The following is an 18,249-nucleotide window of genomic DNA, read 5'->3' on the forward strand; positions in this document are numbered from 1 at the left end:
GAATTCATTTGATTTGGTCTCCATTTGTTTAAATAGGTATTGACATCTGTTTGTCAGATATCACAGGTTTATCAGAGCTAGAGCAAAAGATGTGAGGCCTCTTGTCCTAGATTATTTTGACTTGTAAATCCTTGATGACAGAATCTTCTGTAAAGAGCTATTCCTAATACAATGTAGATTTAGGATCTGAGAACAGAATCAATATCCTATAGGATCACACCGGTGGTGTCCATCCAATATTCTGTCTCCAGCAGTGGCAATAGGAGATGTTTTTTAGGGAGAGCGTGTTAAGTCTGATCATTTTTTGTTGTACTCTCTATCATCTACAGTCATTGGATTAGGAGTGTAAGAGACTACATCTCTGCCTGTTCCCTTTAGTATTATTTTTGGACCTGTTGTCCGTAACTTGTCTAATCCCTTTTTTGATCCTGCTGATAATTTCCAGCTTCACAGTGTTTCTGACAGCAAGTTTACAACCTGCTCTGTAAAAAATAATAACCTACTGTAAATGTTACTACATCTAAGGCAATGGTATTTAAATACTGACCAGAAGTGTGTTCCACCTTGGGCTTTAGCAACCCAGTACAAAATGATGGTTCTTTTTCCAGGGAGCTTTGTGTGTAAATATAAAACATCCTTGAGAAGAACATCAAAGTTATAAAGACTTTGGGCTAAAAAAGTGTCCCTTTCAGTATCTTCACTAATGTTGACTGCTAAACCTGAACCTAGCCAAGAGTTGTCTAGATTAGCCTTAAGTACTTCAATTTTTTTTTTGTCTTTGTGCTATGTGTCTTTGTATTAGACCATATTGACCTCTCTTGAGCTGGTGGAAAGGAAGGAGGCCCTGAGAAGATGTAGAGAAACTTCTTTCCCATATAAATGGCAGACCTAAAGAAATGCCAAGAATTGGGTAGCTAATACTTACTCTTCTGTGCCCCTTGAAGATGTAGGAAGAGGCATTTGTCCTTTGGAAAGCAGTTCCAGCTGCATGGAATTATGCACTGTACTCAACAGCTGAGATTATTTTCCTGCATGTCTTCCTGCCAAGCTGTTTATGCTGCTGCACATTCTAGTCCTGATAATGCTTTATAGTATAGTATAGAAACTGAGGTTTGAGACAACAGTCTGTTTCTGGATGAACTAAGGTCATTGCTGGTGCAGTCTGATGTGCTTGCTCATTTTCCTGTCACTAAAGCTAAGCATTTTCCTCTCAAATCTTCAGAAAACAGCACTGTTGTCAGAGTACAGACAAATGTTAGATTACAGACTTTACCTCCAAGCGAGTGTAGCAGGCTGCTGAATGTCATGGTAGCTTTAGCCAAGATCTGCCTGTTGACCTAGTCCAAGTAACAGTCTCTTTAAAGCTGGCTATCACTCTCAGCGCTATTGTTCTAACCACCAAAGAAAAAACCTGCTTTGTTATTTCCAACAAAATTAATAGCAGTGCCATGCAGTATTGTTCTCTGCAGCGCCAAGGACATTGCCATCACGCTCCATCACTGGACCCTTATTCTTTTAAATGTGTGCTTCTGCCTGCATGCAGCTGGCCCATGTTTCCTCGTTAATGTCTGGATTTTAGTGAAGATGATCAGACTGCGTGAGCCCCCTCTAGTGGATAATTAATTACTGTAAACTCCAGGCTTTTCTTGGAGAAATGCAATTCCTTAACCAAACCATCTGACTTCTTGAGTGATGCTAGGTCTCTGTTTACTGAAGTGAGTGTTGAAGACTGTATTGCCATTATTTTATTCCTTTCTTTGTTTCTTTAGAGCAAAAGGCAAATCGAATGTATACAAAAGCTTTTTATATATACTATGTGACAACAAATAAATCCATGGGCAATAGCAAGGCAGTTTAGTTCTAAGTGTGCTCCCCTGACACTGTTCATTTGTATATCTAGAAGTTTTGTAGCCATGGTCAAGTACATTTGCATTAAAATTCTGATGTGCAAATGGATTTTTTATAAAAAATTTCATTTCATTTTTTTTAGCACAGCAAATGCTTTTGTTCAGCGTGAACTGAATTATTTGTAATGTTAATTTTAATTTTAATTTGATTTACATTATTTTCATTTAAAATTTTTATATTGAGCAAGGTTTTTGACATAATAATCCTCAAGATTAGTGCCCAAGATTTTCATCAGAGTTGAAATAAGGGTAGAGTGGTAGCCTGAGGAACTAATGCTGAAATCACTGAGTGAACTTATGTTAAGTAAGGGGCAATAAGCACTTCAGAGCAGTTACTGAGCAGAAGTAGTCCACAAAATAGCAAGATACGCTATCTGCTTTAAAAACTAATTTTGCTGAAGCCAGAAACAGTATTAGATAAGTGGGCGACATTTTAGCTTCTTAGACACATGATTGAGCAAAACATCGATCACTTAATTTTACAACAGGAATTAAGTTTAAGAGTTTTTTTTTTTTTAGGCATTTTATCTACATGGAATGTTCCAAAGTTGTTTACAGATAAACTTCAAAGAAGTTGTGCTGAGGATGTTGAAGCTTTGCAATGTTATTAGACCTAGCCACAGAGAATACATTTTAGTATTGGAAAATGTCATCTGTTTGAGATGTGTCAGTACATAACTTTGTCCATTTGTCCATCCAACTGTCCTTCTCTCCTTCCCTGCATCCCTCCTTCTTCTCTTCCTTCTCTCCTTCTTTTCCTTCCTTTCTTTGCTTCCTTTTTTTCTTTCTGGTTTTTGGTCTAGCTTTCCTCTGGCTTTCTATCTTCCATTACTTTTGTCGAACGTCACTTCCAAATAGTGCTGGACAGCTGTAACACTTTACCATCTCACATGTATATGTGCATTAACTTCTGCAGGCACTACTACTTTGTGGAAGGTGGCAATTGATGGCTCTCATTTTATTCTTTACCAGCCTTGCTGTCCCTAAGCTTGTTCTCCAGTCGTTTTTATCTCCTTAACTTTCTATGTATTTAACCTTTCCTCAAATCACTTTACCTACTCTTACTACTGACATTTGAGTGACTCATCCCAGGAGGTGATACGTGAGACAAGTGACATTAAGACAGTACAGTCACTGAGGCAACTATACATTTGGACCACTTGTGTCCATAATCTGCTCCTACCTGGGAAGAAAGGTGGCTGGCTGAGCGGCACTGCCGGTGGGTTGCATTGGCTGACCTTATTTCAGTGTCCAAAGTGAGGGAGTTTGTTAATCATCGTTAGTATTGTCATTCACACCTTTGTTGTAAGCATTTGGTAATGGTTATAAATCACTTTCTCTTCAGATGATCTTTTTTTTGGTGGCATTCCTGATGTTCAGAGTAAAAATCCATTTATATGTACGTGCTCAGCCACAGGCATGCACACATTTATATTAATGCGCGCATACAATCACACACCTGCAGAGGCTTTGTTAATTAAAGGTAACTGCCTGATGTTTTTTTATTGCGAAACATTTTCTCTATTGGTCTATTTGCACTGCTTTGTTTTAGCTTCATCTAATGCACTGGAACTCCACACTGTACAGCAGCATTGATGAGGCAGTAGGGAAGAAGCACGGCATAGCTATTGTTGCTTTGTTTGTGCAGGTAAGATTCCCCTTTTACTTATCATGCACTATCATTTGTCTGAGGAAAATTAGTTACATTTTATTTTCTTTCATTTTTAATGATGTTATAAAATAAAATAATATATGACTGCTGGTAGTCTATTCAAAAGATATTTTTCTGTCATATGTTCCATGCCTGTGCTAAACAGCAATTCTTATTTAAATAGCTTATTTAAAGTATGTTAGTTAAAGAATGGAAAATACAAAGTCAAGCCTTCTTTCTCTGTGACTCTGGTTATTAACAGACCTCCACCCTCTATTCCTTTGAGGGCAGAAGGAGTTATGTTCGCACTAGCCCTAGAAGGATATAGCTTCTTCAATATTCTGTAACGTATTCTCCAATCCTGGCCAAGACCATTGTTCAGAGATTGAGAAAATATACAAAAAAAAGGAAAGAAATAAAAAAGGCCTACTGACTCATTGGCACAGACTAAACTTGTAGGAAGGTGTAGGATTGTTCCTCTCTTAACACAGGGACAAGTTTGTTTCTTCATGCAGGAGAAATGTGCAGTAGGATTGTATTACTTCTTCAGAGACATCAGACGTGACAGTATAATGAGTGATTGGGCAAACCCTCAGAAAAGGCTAAGAGGATGCTCAAAGCTTGTTGGTGAGAAGTACATGGCGAACTAGGGAGTTAGCCCAGCAATCTAACTGCTGTTGAAGATTTTCCAAGGGCTATACTCCATAAGAAAGGTTATCAGTTTTAGTTCCTGAATACCAGTTTCTCTTCCTCCTCATGAGAAGTGGCAAACTGTTCCACTTAGATTGGTCTGGAGGAAGAGATTTAGAATACATACTTAGATCAAATGGATTTTCTTCCACAGTGGTATTATTAATTTGTCATATGTCGTAATGGATTTATGAGTGTCTTTGAGCTTTACCTCTGTTTGATTTTAAAGGTACATTGGTTACAGTACAACATTGAGAGAGAACTGCTAAAAATGGGTGTTTGAAAGTCTTCATTCTCTCAGTTTTGTATCCTAGTGGGCTATGTCATGTAAGTTACCTTCTAATTCCGACAGAGGTAACCTTGGAGTTAGTTAGAAAGTTATATATAAAGGTATTAAATAAATCTGAAACCGTTTTCCATTTCTGATCTCTCATCTCAGTCAGAATTCTTAAGTATTCCAGGATGCTTTCTCAGAAGCCAAGAAGGGCTTCATGTAATTAAAACTGACTGAAGAAAAATAGTACTTAAGCTGTTTATTAAAGTGACAGGGAGAGCAAATTCAATCACCATTTTTTCCTGTTAAAGACAGAAAACAATCGTTTTGCACTACAGTTCTCAGAAATATCATTATAAGGTCAACAAAAATATTTTCATTGATGTAAGTGACTGATCTTGGTGATTATTAAGCTAGAAAACACGTATCTGAAGTGATTTCAATTTGTTTTACCTACTTCGAAGGTTTAAAACAGAAATCCCAGTCTGAAATAAACAAATAAACAAATCTTCCCGACTTCCTGAAAATACAAACTATGTTTTATTGATGATCAAGTGTTCCCTTCAAAAGACTACTGTTTTGCTATGTTCCGAAAAACCAAGAAGTGAACAAATCTTTCAGGATCCAACTCTCCTATTCTCACCCATATTCACTTCATTCCCTACCTCAGATGCATCCATACTGGCAAACAAATCAAGTGGAGGGCCATTCAAGTTCTTTCTATTTTGCCAGCATTGCTCTGAAAGTAAAAAATAGGGTCTTATGTTGGGTAGTTTAGGTCAGAAACAGTTCTGTTAAAATCAGTGTGCAGAATGAACAATGTTCACGGAAAATAAGAATCTCTTATTTCAAAATTTGGTTTCTTTTGAAAGCCCCACAACCTGTACTTTACAGGCATTTGGTAAAGGCAGTGCTGTAGGCTGCATGCAGCCGGGCTTTCGCAACTTAGAGATGTCTGTGAGCAAGGAGGTCTGTCATTATGCACTCTGCAGTCAGAGGAAACTTCCCTGAGCTTCAGAGATACCTTGGGCCCAGATTTGCAGTGCTGTGGGAACAAATTCAAAAAGTGTCTGCTGTATTTACTCACTGTGTTCCTTTCTATGTACTTGTCTAACAAAAACTAGTAAGGGCAAACTATATCCTTGGCATTTATAATGTCATAGTGCTGCATGATTTTGACCTTACATGCAGTACATGCTGCAGAACAAGGTTAGTTAAGACTTAACTTTGCCTCCTTTTCTTGTTCTGTCAGTTTCTGTCTCTGCCTTAAAGTTATTTAAACTACATTTAATTTTTGCTGGTGACTTTATATGTGATATAATTGTTTGGAGTTGCCATGTAGCAGTGTGGCTAATGCAAGGTTGCATATCTTAACTAAAAACAACTACAGAACTCACCGTGCTGGTTGACCTCTATCTTGCCTCACAGTTTCAGAAATAACAGAATACTGAAATTCATCTTTGCTTGCTGTATGTATTTCAGATAGGGAAAGAACATGCAGGCCTAAAGGCTGTAACTGAAATTCTCCAGGACATCCAGTACAAGGTAAGGCATTGTCTGAAGAAATACTACTTCACTGACCAGAGAGGGAGTGAGGGAAAAGTCTATATGAAACACTGAAGCCAAGAGAATGGTTTCAGACTTTTGTAGCAAAACTACATGTGAAAGCCATAGTCCAGTGGCTTGCATCAGAAGTTTTATCATTTTACAGTATTTTTAGGTAATACACAGACTAGTAGTTACTTCTTTTTCTGAACAAAGGATAGTTTGATCTCCTGTACCAGGAACTGATTTCAAGTATTTCATTTTCAGTGATTATCAGTATAGATGAGCTCTGCAGAATGCTCAGGGATCCTCAGTGGCAGCATCTCCAAACTTGTCTGGTTTTATCCAGAGAGTAAAAAATAGAAAAAGTAAACACCCATATTAACCTGCGGTGGGAAAACAGCCAAATTGCACTGCAGCCTTGTCAGGTGGATTATTTGTAGGAAACCTGAAGAACAGATTAAAAGTGTAGCAAGATTAAGGTGATCTGGATGCGCTTCAGAATTTTGATGTTATTTTGCATGACCTTGGGCAAGTTATTTAATCTTTCTACTGTTTCTGTCAGTAAATAGAAATAATCATACTTACCTTTGATTATAAAGTATTTTGAGATCTGTCAGTGAAAAGTTTTCTGTATTGGCCTGGAGAATTGGCCATTCACTTTAGTGGATGCTGAAGAGTAGAAAAATGAGAAGGTATTATTAGAAGGGTATTTAAAATCTTGTTTTAGTCAGATAATATAAACTTCAGGCATCGTGTTTAGTATTGAAAACTAATTGTTTATTTAGATGTCTGTGATAAAGAACAGCAGTGCACAGAACGGTATGCAATTTCATTACTGAAGCACAGCTAAGAAGACGAAGGTTGTGAAAGGCCAAGTCATTGTCAGCATATTAAACTAGTGGTCTTCAGAGGGCCAGCATGAAACCTACTTTATGCATCCATAAAATTTGCTTTCATTGAATGTGTCTAACCAGCTTTATTTTAGTAGATAGTACCTACACTAGTCAAGAAAGAGCTCACTTTGGCCATTAGTCTATGACCTCATTTTGTGTGGAAACATTGAATTTTATGTAGAGAATTTTAAGATTGGAATCTGAAAAGAGCTGAGGTACAAAAAGCATAGAGTTACAAAATTGATGAGATAACCTTAGATTTAAAATACAAAATTAAAAAGGTGTTTGTGTATGTACAAGGACAAATGCAATGATGATTAAATGTGGGTACTGTGGACACAAATTCAAGGCTTAACGTTACAACAACACACAATATGTTTTCCCCCTCCATTCATCATTGTTTTAATAAGAAACTAGAGAAGAGATTGATTTGTATTCATTTTTTCAGGGAAAGTCCAAAACAATACCCTGTTTTAATCCCAACTCGTTATTGCCAGGTAGGTGCCTTTACTTACTTTTGTGTGGGTGCATTACTGGCAAAGCTCTTTATCACTTCTGACATGGGAAGATGATGTCTAACATTATCTAACATGTTGTCTAACACAGGAAAGAAACACTGTCTATCTGGAAATTATCCAGTGAGTGTCCATCTTGTTCCTTACTTTGCCTATTTTAGGTCTCAAAAGCATTGGCTGTACAATATAGTTGGATTATGGGGAGCGGGATAACTGAGATACTCAAAGGTAGTAACTGCCTTGTCCCCAGCATTAAGGGCACAGATACATACTGGGGTAAAATAGGTCTAGAAGACATTGTCTATTTGAAGCTAACTACAGAGGCTGAGACAATCTTGATCAAGAGAATTGTCTGCAAGCCTGACAGAATATCCTATAAGGTAGTAGTGCATTTTGCACCTAAGGATGCTAATAGGAATATGGAAGAAGTCCTTTGGGTACTTAAGGTAATTTTTCATTTGCATCATGTGAGTGAAATGTGACATTGTAACATCCCTTCAGTTGATGTGGCATCAGCAAAGCTGTGGCTAGCTTTTTTTATGATTTGCTATCCCACCTTGAGGGGGAGCTATATGTAATCCTTCTATTACTTCTGCATAGAATAGGAAGCTGTTATTCCTCAAACAGTGCATATTTTTGCTCAGGAAAGAATAAGGTTACCTACTTACCAAGTTAGCTTTCTAGTAGCATCAAAAGACAATACCAGTGTTATGATGCCTGAATAACATATAAGGAACAGTACCAATAGGAGGAAATTCAAATTAATGTAGCAAAAAATTAGAGAGTAACAATAGGAAACAACCACTTACTCTGTTTTGTCTTGAAAATTAGATTTCTAGAAGAAAAATATTTCTTCACTGAATACTTCTGAGCTAAATTCTGTGTCATAGTGGCAAGAGCTTTAAACTAATTTTCCAAAGAAACCCTGATCTATAGTAAACTGTATTAACTATATTGAAAGAACATTGTTTGGGTTGCAAAGTCATTTGCTCAGCAATTAGGAATTGCAGGAATTAAGGCTGCCTGTGCCCCTTTATACATATACGTTATAAAACATCCTTTAATTGCATGACCAGAAATTATTTTTCAGAGGACCCCTGCTTCAAAGTTCTTGTTAGATGCTAATCAAGTCACATAAACCTCATTTTTAACAAGTGATCTCTAACTATGTGTTCCTCATTTTCTAGGTGCCCGACTTGAGATCACTGGGTCTGATTTGCAGAAGTGCTGAGTGCTTACAGCTGCAAGTGAAGTCAATGGGAGCAGTGCTCTGCCTAAAGTGTTATAGAAAATTAACTACTCTGAGAAATCAGGTTCTAAGCATCTCATATTGCACATCTCAAATGAATAGATGCATTTGACCTTAATCTCTCTGTGTCTCAGTTCCCCACCTTTAAAACTGGGGGATAATCTATCCTTCCTCACCACACTGGGGTGTTGGAAAAATAAATTAATTCATGTTTTTGAAGCACTCAGACAGAGAAGAAATGAGTGTTTTAGAAATACTTATGACAAAATGAAAAATTAGATCCTTCTAACAAGCAGATTTTGAATAGCATGAATAAAAGAAGACCTAGGACTACATATTGAACAGTGGGAAAGCCAAATGTTGGTAGTTGTTATTCAAGAGAATTTCATCCATCTTTGCAACTAAATGATGAAAAGTTCTGTATAAAAATCACACGTGGTCTTGTCATGAGACTGTCACAGTGCATGCACAGGAAGGGCTGAATTAATTCTTGCAACTCTTAACTTTTGAGTGTTTGACAATGCAGCTTTTTTTCAGTTGATTTTATGTGTAATTCCCTAACTATAAAAGAAAATGACACCAATAAAACAAAAACTATTTACTGGCAATCACACACTTCATTAACAAGGTTTAATTCTAATGATATTCCTCTGAGCTATTAGTGAAATGGCAGTAACAGGTTAGGTCAACTGAACAGACTTATTCTAGTTTCCAGCATCCTATCTTGTCCTTGTCAAGCTGGTCATAGTCTTCCCTAGCTCCCTGTCAGGATGAACCTCCTTTTGTCTCCATTTTCTCTCTAGATTTGATTCTTGTCCCCTCTTTTCAAATCAGGCTGTTTCTTCTACATAATTCAAAAGCTCTGTTGGGGAGTCATTGTGAGTGTGGCCTACAGCAGGAAAGGACAGCCCTACTTAGTCTCACTCCTGAAGTACGATGTGATTGAAATCTCTGGGGAATTTAATCATTAAAATCAAAGTTGTTGCATACAGCTGTGCTTAACAAACTGTTACGTATTTTTATGAGAAGCAACAGAATAATTCCTTGCATAGACTGTGTGTTTTTTTCTTTTCCTGTGAAATTTAAGTTCCTTTTCCAAAGCTGGGAGGCACCAGTGTATCTCAAATGAGTATGTCAGAAGAATTCTGAACTAAACAATTTGAGCTGAATTGTGTTCACTGATTTTTTTCTACAAAATTAAATTAATCCTTAAAATATATCCTAAATACAGAATATATATAATGCAGTCCAAATTTAATCATCACAGCCCTTTTCATGCCTCTGTCTTCTAAATGGAGTCTTTCATACATCTTTTGACACTAATGTTTTCTGCCTCTGTTAGCAAGAGATAAAGAGTCTAGATTTCAATCCAGCAATGAACTTTAAGCTCTGTGCAGTATTGGGCTTGAGATTATAATTGATCATAGTGACAAGAAGATACCTAATTCCTCCATCCCTTCATTCAAACATGTGGAGCTTGGTCAAAAGAGGGCAGATCTAACAGTCATTAGTAGGGAATGTGGGATGAGGAAACCTGGAGGCTGTTTCCTGCCATATTATTTATTTGCTATGTAACTTTTAGGAGTCGGGCACATGTTATTTTTCACATCTGGAAAATAACATGTTCATCTATAAAATAGTCATTTACAGGGAGAAGTTACTGTAAAGTGAGTGAGGAAATTTACAATACACTGACATCAAATTAACCTCTTTTCAAAGGGAAGTTATTGACTGGAGTCATGTATGTTCACATGAGAAAGTAGTGGGCAGTACTTGGCAAGCTGTAAATTCACACCTTAGCTTACTGCATACTAACTTTGTCATATGAACAAGCCCATGGCTGTCATAAGCTATCATAATTAAAAGACACAGTCCTCTTCCTTAATGTCATTAAAATTCAATAATTCTTTTAATTTCAGATCCTCTACTACGTGACTATTGGGTGTATGAGGGCTCCCTAACCATTCCACCCTGCAGTGAAGGTGTCACCTGGATACTATTTCGCTATCCTTTGACTGTGTCCCAAGTGCAGGTAAAAGCTGTGCTTAAAGTGACCTTAGAATATGGTTATGAGTTAAAGGTTATAGTGTGCAAATACATATATCAGGGCATTATATCTGCTTCTGCTTGAACATCGCATTAGATCGGTACATGACTTTTCAAGTAAAGGTTAAGCTTTTTGAGTCACTGAAAGCAATGGAAAGGTCAGAGATGAAAAACCTTGTTATCATTTATCATCTGCATTTAAAATAATTCTTTATTAATGTAAAAGAAAAAGAAAGAAGTCAATGGGCAAAAGAAATTCAATTCTTTGTAATCGTAAGCTTTCAAGTATCACTGCTTTTTGATGTTAAAGGAATAAAAAAGCACAGGGAGACACTATGTCCTGGAGAATGAGAAATGTTAACATAGTGTAGGTTAGCTGTATTACATTGGACTGTTTAATTTACCTTACTCTTTTTTGTTTTATTTTATAAAAAGGGGCTAATGAAAAATGCCTATTTCAATTTGATTTCACATATATGCAGTTTAAGTACTTTTTAAAATAATACCTAACATTCATATGAACATCTCTATAGATGACGTTTCAAACCTGTCTACAAATAATCCCAATGAAAACAGCTGGTGCTGAGCAACTGAGTATTATCCTGCAGTCTGTGAATCCCAGCTGGAAAAATGTGGGTATAGTCTAGGAGAAATTGTCTAGAATCCTTGAAGCTGAATGCTGTAATTTTTACTGCCTGTTCTGAAAAATCTGCAAATAGAAGGAAAAAGAAATGCATAAAAGGTGGTAAATTAAAACTTAAATTGTTTCAGCTTTAATAGTCTCAGATTTTACTAGTAATACTATCAAAATATTCTAACAACTTCTCATTTGAAATTGCCAGTGTTTCTTTTCATATAAAAAGTGAATTTTAGTTCTAATCTTAAGATAAAAGCAGAAGTTCCCAATAAACTTATTTATAAATTAACTTCAATTTACATATATCCTATTATGACTCTGGTATTTGTTTGGTTATGAAAGGATAAATCTTATGATTACTTACTACTGAGTAAATGAGAACATATCTACTGACATTATTAGATTCAGAATAAGTTTTAAAGATAGAGTATATTTCATAACATAGCAGCTAATAATCCAGCTATGATATGGATAAATAAGAGGACTTAATCAGAAGTGTAAAGACCATAGCTCTAAGGCTGAGCTGATGTATGACTTCTTATTTCATACTTGTTACATATTTTGTAGTCTCTATTCCCTAATTCTGTATGCCACTCATAGAATTCTTAGATATATTGATAAAGGACTTTTAGCTCAATAAATGCTATTGTAAGAATAGTAGTTTTTGTGGGCTATAGTGAAAGAGAGGCTGTTTATAGTAATAATTAAAAGAACTACAAGACCAACTTGTTTCCATGTAGATATGTGGTGAGCTAAGCAGGTCTAGTTGCATATAGTCCTTCATAGACAACCATAACCAGTGCACAGAAGAGGGCACAATTCAAGCCATCCCCGCATGGTGAGAGAAAGGAGTGGGGAGGATGGAGAGAGGATTAAGAAAGCAGAAAAATATGACTTCAGTCAATATATGTGATCGTTTACCACAAGAAAATGAGATGGTAGAATATGGTGTGAAGGGGATAAAACTCCACATGAGAAATATTGTGCTACTTATGTAAAAATCCATGGTTTAGCATTGCCTTTGTGCTTTAATTACTGAACACATCTTGAATACCTCTCTTTATGAGAGACACTCCCATACATACAAAATATCTAGGGAAAAGAGTGTGATTCATGACAGTGGCCTGGAGCTTTTGATGAGGGACTCTATCCAACAAGACATTTCAGAGATGAAGGGCTTATGCGGCATGGATGGCTTGGGTGACAATACTGCCACCCTGCTGCTGACATAGCATGCAAGTAGATGGGGCTCTGGAACAGAGAGAGGTGGGAGTGGACTTACGCCAAGGTGGTCCACAATGCTGTGTACTCATTGTAGACAAGCATCAATTAGAAAAACCCTAACTGTTACTTATGAATACAGCAGCATTAAAATCAAGGTTGTGCAGAAGAGCCTTATTAAGGACATGAAGGGCTGTTGCCAAGATGGGATAAAAATTTAATTTGCAGCAGATACTCCTTTCAGTTGTCAGCTGGGAACAACTGTGGGGCAAGTGAAAGATAATGATTCTGGGATTTCAAAGTCAAAATGCACTGCAAGTTCTCCAGGGTGACCAAAATAAGATTTCTTTGGGAGGTACCAGAATACCTTGTTATAACCTAGGCATGCAAGACTTCAACTTGTATTCAGCCTTTTGGCTGCAACTAAGTAGCTGGGCTATTTGTGCATATGAGTGAGAGTACATATGAGAGATTCCATTTAAGGAGAGATTAGAAATACAAGAACTCTTGACTGTGGAAAATAAGAGGATGTAGCATAGTGTGTACCATTTCAAATCATCCATGGAAGGCTGATAAAGACATTTAATTTTATTAAACATACTTGTAGCAATAAAGCGTAGTTATCAGTGAAAATATATTTCTAATTAATTTAAATGCTTATTTTTTATGTTTGTCATTAACTTGTAGATCTTTATTCTGTGGGATATTAATGAACACAGTTTTCGAAACTTCAAACCATTTATATAACTAGTAGCAGGTAGGAGATAAACTCAGGGCTTTCTGTTTTCATATGTCAGACAATAAAATAATCAGCTTTTGAGTGTCAATAATAAATTATAATAAAGAATTGCACAGTCAGATATGCAATAGGATTTATTGCCTTCCTTTGATGAAGGTGAATACATTGGAGACAAGATACCTATTCACATTCTCATTTCCTGTAATTAACATAGCAATATTGATTAGCTTAATGTGCTGTGGAACATAAGGGGAAACCTTTTCCTATAGGTGTAGTGGGCTGACCAATTCAAAGTAGAGAATCTTTTTCTCCTGAAAACCATTTTAGATGGTAAAGTTCACCTGAGTGCAGTGGAGTTGCTCCTAATTTAAGCCAATGTATTTATAAATACATTGTATTTACAAATAAAGGGAGAGTCATCTCCATATGCATGTTACTTCAGCAGCTGTGCTCTGAATATGTTAGTTATGTGAATAACAGAAGAGCAAACAGAAGACTGCGGCATCAGCATGTGGATTCCTAGAGTCTGATTCTGCTTACACTGAAATCTGTGACTTGATGCTGCATTCCTTACTTTCCTCCGAGAGCAATTTCTTTCACAAATAGTTCTATGAAGTCTGGATAAAGTGCACAAGTGAATGTTCCCCACTGAGAATAAGGGCTTTGCAATCTGATTCTTGGAGTTATGTTATTGACCTCAGTGGAAAGGAGGTCAAGTCTTGCCTGGAAAGCTGCCTGATGATATTGATAGTACTCCTTTTGCACATCTCTACCCTCCTTTTGTGTTTTTATCATTCTCACTTGTCTCATGTTAAAATATACAGCACAGAAAGAATTCTGTGTTGACTGCTGTTGTGAGAAACCTAGCCCGTGTGTGTAAACTACAGAAATATAATGAAAAAAAAATAGAAAACTCCTTCCTAGTAGGCCTGTAAAGAGCAGGAAAAAAATGGAGAAAGACTTACTCACGTTTCTCTCCACTATATATATTTAAAATTGGATGTTTGTGAATAGTTTGCTTTGTGGTTTGCTGAAGCACAGAACAAGTACATTGTCTAGGCCAGTCAGAGCAGGGATCTTAATGATACAGTGAGGAGCTGTTGTTCTGCTGTACTCTTTGTCAGAGCTAACTGCTTTTGTATTGAGTAGCTAGGTTTCTAATCCTTTTGTCTAGTTGATTTGAAATCAAATCATTTTAAAAGACAGAAACAGTAACTAGCACAGACAGAGTAGAAATTATGCAAAATTTGTGTAACCTGAAATAAAGCACTCCATAAAATTTACAGTATTCTGTTCACTGGGAAACAGGTCTATTTTCTTGAAGGGATGTTAAATTTTCAAGGAAAATTATAATGCTCCTATTTCTCATATAAGAGAAATACGCATAGAGAAAGCATACAAATATTTTTTGTTTGTTCTGTTTTTCAGCAATATTTAATTAAAATGGAATAAAGCAATAGTAGGCATCGCAGGGAAGAAGTATAAACATTCGTTGATAATTGTACGAAATATAAACTTTGTTTTTGCTCAGCAGAAATGTAGTCGTTAACATTGTATATGTACTCTTCCACTGGGTAGAACTTGATCCTGAATTTCAGTGTGAACAGGACTGGGTCTTCTGGGAATGAGAAGAACTTTTATGCATGACTGTTTCTATTGAAGGTGTGTAAATATCCAAGGATTTTATCTATGTCTGTCAAAAGTACCTATTTTCTCTATAGTCTTACAAGGTGTACTTCACAGCACTGATTTGTGAGAGGATTGGGATAAGAAGGTGGAGAGGAGATAGTAAATGATCCCATGTTGGATGAAGCAGAATCAGTGGGGCACACATATTCCCTTTTCCACATGAAAATTTAATGCAATAAGTAGTATCAGCACAGCTAGCGTTCTTTTTAGGCAGGTGTTCTTTTTTGACAGAACCACTTCTCAAGGGTGAAGTGGACAACCGTGTGTATAGACAATCTCAGTCAGGTGGGTCTGAATCACGATACCAAGGACTGAACAAGGAGGCAGGCAGGCTCAGAAGTGATCCCCCCTGCAGAGTGATGCTGCAGTTTCTGACTTCTCTGCAAGCTAAAGGACAGACATGGGGATCAGGTCAGTTCTGCATTCTTGATCAAACAAACTGGATGCTGCTTTGTGAGGAGTAGCTCCCGGAGAAAATTTCCACTTTAGGGGTTGGACAAGAATTTGTAGTTGGAGTAGCAGATAGTTCACAAATGCCAGCTTTGCACAGAGCTGGCTTTCCCTTCTCCTTCATCTGTGTTTATTTGAAATCTCTCATCCTCAAAACGTCAAAGAAAATGTTGCATTCTTGTAAAATGCTCCTTCCTAAACTACATCTATTTCAGGCTTTGCAATGTTGATTCAGTTCATTGCAGGTGATTCATCATAGCGATGGTGAGTGAGGCTATCTTACAGAACCCATTCAATGATTTACCAGCATTTGAGTCCTGAAGACTTTTTCAGTTCATAGGCCTGTACTAGGTTTGTTTTCAGTTTGATTTAAAACATAGACATAAAAAACTCTTCCAAAATAAGAATCTTAAAAACACTACAGGAGTATAACAGTTTTTTGTGCCTTTCATCTTTTCAGTCTAAGTTGTTGCCTTGTATCTCAGCTGCAACAAACAGAAGAGTGTTGATTTCTAGGTACTGTGGTTTCTGAGCAAAAAGCAGCAGAGGAGGGCTAGCCTCTAAATCAGCTAAGTAAGTCTGTGTCATTTATGTTGTACAGTGGAAAACAACAATGAAAATCGTTGTCTTCAAGCTGCAATAGGAAACTGTTCTCTGCAGGCAATATAAGAATAAAAATGCCATTATCTGCTGTTTAGTAGCTCATTTCCTTTAATTCTGGGATCAGATTTTTATTCTCCCTTTAGTCCTACATAGGGTGTTTTTCATGGAGTAGTTCACTTTTTCTCTCTAATCTCTCAGCTGATAAAATGATAAATGAGAAAATATTTCAGACTGCATTATGCTTCTCTGTAGCTTCAGTTTCAAGGTACAGCTGAGCTGGATAGTGAGGCATCACAGGGTCAGTGCAATGAGAGGCTTATCCTACATAAGTCAGCCTTGAGGCAGATTTGCTGTTTCCATCTCAGTTTGTCAGCATGCCAAAGTGAAAACAAATGCATTTCTTGTAGTAATTGTAATTATTTATTTAAAATAACAGACTTCTAAAAATGATACTATTGAACAATGGGGTGTAATATGGATGAAAATTGCACTGATTTTCTTAGTCTTTTATCACACATAGCTCAATGCTGATACCGCATATGGAGATGAAAGCTACTGATATTTATCACCAATGTAAATCGGATAAAACTGAAAAATCTCAAAAATTGAGATTAATAAGTCAAGATATGTCCTTTGATAAACTGAAAATTTTTATAATAATTTCAAAATTTCAAAATTATATTTGATGAAAAGAATATTTAGCACCTACATATACAAAACCTTTGAAGTGTAGTTTCATTTTGATTGGAAAAAACATGATACTTTTCAGTGTAAAGTGGTGACAGATTTCATCTAAAGTTGAGAGTCTGATCAATTGCCCCTGTTTAGGAAATAATTTTTCTTTAAATGAAGCAACAATTACAGGCAATAAATAAACCACTGAAAAAAATTCATAACAGTTTCCAGTTGACTGAGTTATTCATTAAATGCACTTCTTTGAAGAAAACCAGAATGATTACCCTGGTAACTGTGACGTTGATTTATAGGATGTAATCTGCAATGGATAGGAAGGATATAGGTCCCCCCTAAAATGATGAATATTTGACAGATAAGTTCGCAAAACCATGTGCATAAAAGTTCTTATTTTTCCCCATGTTACATGTTTTGACAGTGCTGCTAATTATTTTAAAGTGGTAATAATGAATATTTAAATACCTGCTATGTAAATACTCAAAGAGTCAAAGCTGCAACAGTGGTTGGACTTGGCTGCTTTTGATCATTAGTTCCACGATGAGGAATGTTCTCAGCTTCTTCATGTTTTCTGCCTTTCAGATAGAAGAATTTCGTAGATTGAGGACACATGTTAAAGGTGCAGAACTTTTAGAGGGCTGTGATGGAATCTTAGGAGATAACTTTCGACCAACTCAGCCACTTAGCGACAGAGTCATCAGGGCTGCATTCCAGTAGCAGAAGAGAAGAAAAAACAAAAATAAATCATTATTCAGGTAAGTAAAAGCTTAACAGAAAAAATTGAAACATCAAAATTATTTTTATGGAAGAGATTTTGCTAAAGGAGAAAAAATGCACAGAGTACATTGTCACAATTGTAAATCTTGACTCATTTTACCGTGTGGTAAAAATAGTTTGGTTTACCTTTATGAAATGCTAAGAATTAGGTTCGTCAGTGGCTAGGATCTAACATGCAATTCAGTGAATTTCAGTAGATAGTGGATCAGGCGTAGTTAGGTTGCAATTATTTCTTGCAGCTTTAAAAGTTTTCCTACTTCAATGAGCAGCAGCAGATTACACTTAAGTTTATGTGATAGATTTCCCAATTACAAAGATGCACTGGTTGATTTCTTAATGTGTTTTTGTAAGATCAATTATTGCTGAGTCTTTCTAGTGTTATACTTGAAGAAGCAGGGTACTAATTCTGGAAGGTTTTTTTTGGATCTCTTCTCCCCGTGTTAGAATGCTGTACTTTCCTAGCCCAACAGTGAGTCTTGTGCAAAACCAGCGCAGATATAAGAGGAGACTGATTAATTAACTTCTGTCATGTCTAATTTTTCACATTACTTCATTTATCAAGGTAGTTGTTGCTTTTCATCCTCAGTGATTCTCTAGCCCCCATTAGTTCACAGAGCAAGAATTTAAAGATAACTTTAGATTCAGTGCATAAGAGCTAATACACATGTGA

At 36.5% G+C, this 18,249-nt stretch overlaps 1 protein-coding gene across 1 annotated transcript in view; it reads left to right on the forward strand.

Annotated features, from left to right (window-relative positions):
• Positions 1–18,249, forward strand: part of CA8 (carbonic anhydrase 8) — a 49,523-nt gene that overhangs the window by 19,982 nt on the left and 11,292 nt on the right. The window contains exons 4-8 of the mRNA XM_062568211.1: positions 3,460–3,555; positions 6,005–6,067; positions 7,412–7,460; positions 10,647–10,759; positions 17,385–17,557. Of these exons, the coding sequence (XP_062424195.1) occupies positions 3,460–3,555; positions 6,005–6,067; positions 7,412–7,460; positions 10,647–10,759; positions 17,385–17,519 (456 nt within the window). The 3' untranslated portion in view covers positions 17,520–17,557. The remainder of the gene's footprint in view (positions 1–3,459; positions 3,556–6,004; positions 6,068–7,411; positions 7,461–10,646; positions 10,760–17,384; positions 17,558–18,249) is intronic.

This window comes from Rhea pennata, chromosome 2, assembly GCF_028389875.1.
Source record: "Rhea pennata isolate bPtePen1 chromosome 2, bPtePen1.pri, whole genome shotgun sequence".
Lineage (NCBI taxonomy): Eukaryota > Metazoa > Chordata > Aves > Rheiformes > Rheidae > Rhea > Rhea pennata.